Here is a 1447-nt window from a genome sequence, read left to right on the forward strand (position 1 = left end):
CATAATAACTTTAATTTCTGGATGTTTGGCCCCTCAGCTGTTTACCTGCAGTAACTGTGGTCCCCGGAGCAGTTTAGTTGAAAAGCCCTGATTTAGTTTGGTTTACATCATTTTAATGTTGTTTCTTGTTATTTTTTGGTTCCAGCACACACAGGCAGCACATGTCTCCACTGCTGTCCTCCCTGTCTTGTTTGGTGGTCTACCTCCGCCGGCAGCAGCACTCATCGTTCCTCTCTTTGACCCGGTCTCCTCACTCGGCCGAGGCCTGGCGCCTGCTCTGCCACTCCAGCCTCTCCCTGCTCATCCTCTACAACCGACACCGAGAGTGCGAGGTGGCTAAGCTCACCATCCAGGACTACCGCAGCCGCGTCCCCCCGCAGTCCAGCTCAAGCACCAGCCCCCCATCTGGCATGGAAGCCTTCCTGTCTCCTTTCGAACGCCAGGTCCTGTGCCACCTCCCACGGGCGGGCGTCTTAGGCAAGCGCGGCCGCGTTCAGCCGCTCATTCTCCCGCCGCAGTGTGAGTCCTGCCTGGACCTGCTGCTCCAGACCAGCCCCAGCGTCGGCGTGGATCCCGAGAGCCCCTACGTCTTCTCCCGGCCCTACCACTCCCCGGCCACGCCCCTCCGCGGCACGGACCTGCTGAGGAACTTGGCTCGCGCCAGCGGGGCCAAGAACCCCGTGTCTCTGACGGCGACACGAGTGCGACGGCAGGTGGCCATCCTCACCCAGCTGCTGCTGCTGGACGAGGGCGAGGGCCAGGGGGCGGCCGTCAAACGGCTGGAGGACTTCCTGGAGCGGGAGTACCACGTGACCCAGAACTGCTCCACGATCATACGAGATCCGGCGCTGATGGGTCGCGTAGGTCGCGTCGTTCTGTACGGAGAGAGGGAGGGGGTGCTGTTCAGGGGCATGAGCCTGCAGGACATTTGCCTCGAGTTAGATGGTAAGAAAGAGCTTCAAACTTTTTGTTTGTCTTCATCTTTACAGTACAAACCAGTTGGACCCTTTAGACCATTTAAACTGCATTTTACACATTATTCCAATCATTCACATTTGTAATTCTAATAAAAGACTTTCTGATCAAATGTAGCCTCTGCATCGAGAGATTCTGATAAACAGTGTCTTTTCTGTAAAATGTAAAGAAATCTGATATTTTGTTTTTAATTTTAACTTTTCAGTAGCATAAACGTGATTATTTTGTTGCTGTTTGTAGCTAATGCTAACATATTACGTTTGAATCACTATTTGAAGTATTTTTTTAATCTTGTTTGTAAATCCACACTTGTATCTTCAACATAAAGTGCAGTCTAGATTGTTTAAGTTTCTCAGAGAGCAACACATACAGTATATAAACATTATTTATTATTTATTTACATGGATTTTACTGAGAAGTATCTGTATTATAAAAAAAATCCCCTCAGCTGAACAGACTACTTATTTAAAGC

General features: G+C 50.2%; 1 protein-coding gene across 1 annotated transcript in view; it reads left to right on the plus strand.

The window, feature by feature from the left end:
- Window positions 1-145: 145 nt before the first annotated feature.
- LOC106535087 (bromodomain-containing protein 4) overlaps window positions 146-1447 on the plus strand; it is a gene marked incomplete at its 5' end in the record, with an annotated part of 5023 nt that continues 3721 nt past the window's right edge. The window contains 1 exon segment of the mRNA XM_014031971.1: window positions 146-945. Within this exon segment, the coding sequence (XP_013887425.1) occupies window positions 146-945 (800 nt within the window).

This window comes from Austrofundulus limnaeus, unplaced genomic scaffold (genome assembly GCF_001266775.1).
Source record: "Austrofundulus limnaeus strain Quisiro unplaced genomic scaffold, Austrofundulus_limnaeus-1.0 Scaffold1356, whole genome shotgun sequence".
In the NCBI taxonomy this organism is placed as follows: Eukaryota; Metazoa; Chordata; class Actinopteri; order Cyprinodontiformes; family Rivulidae; genus Austrofundulus; species Austrofundulus limnaeus.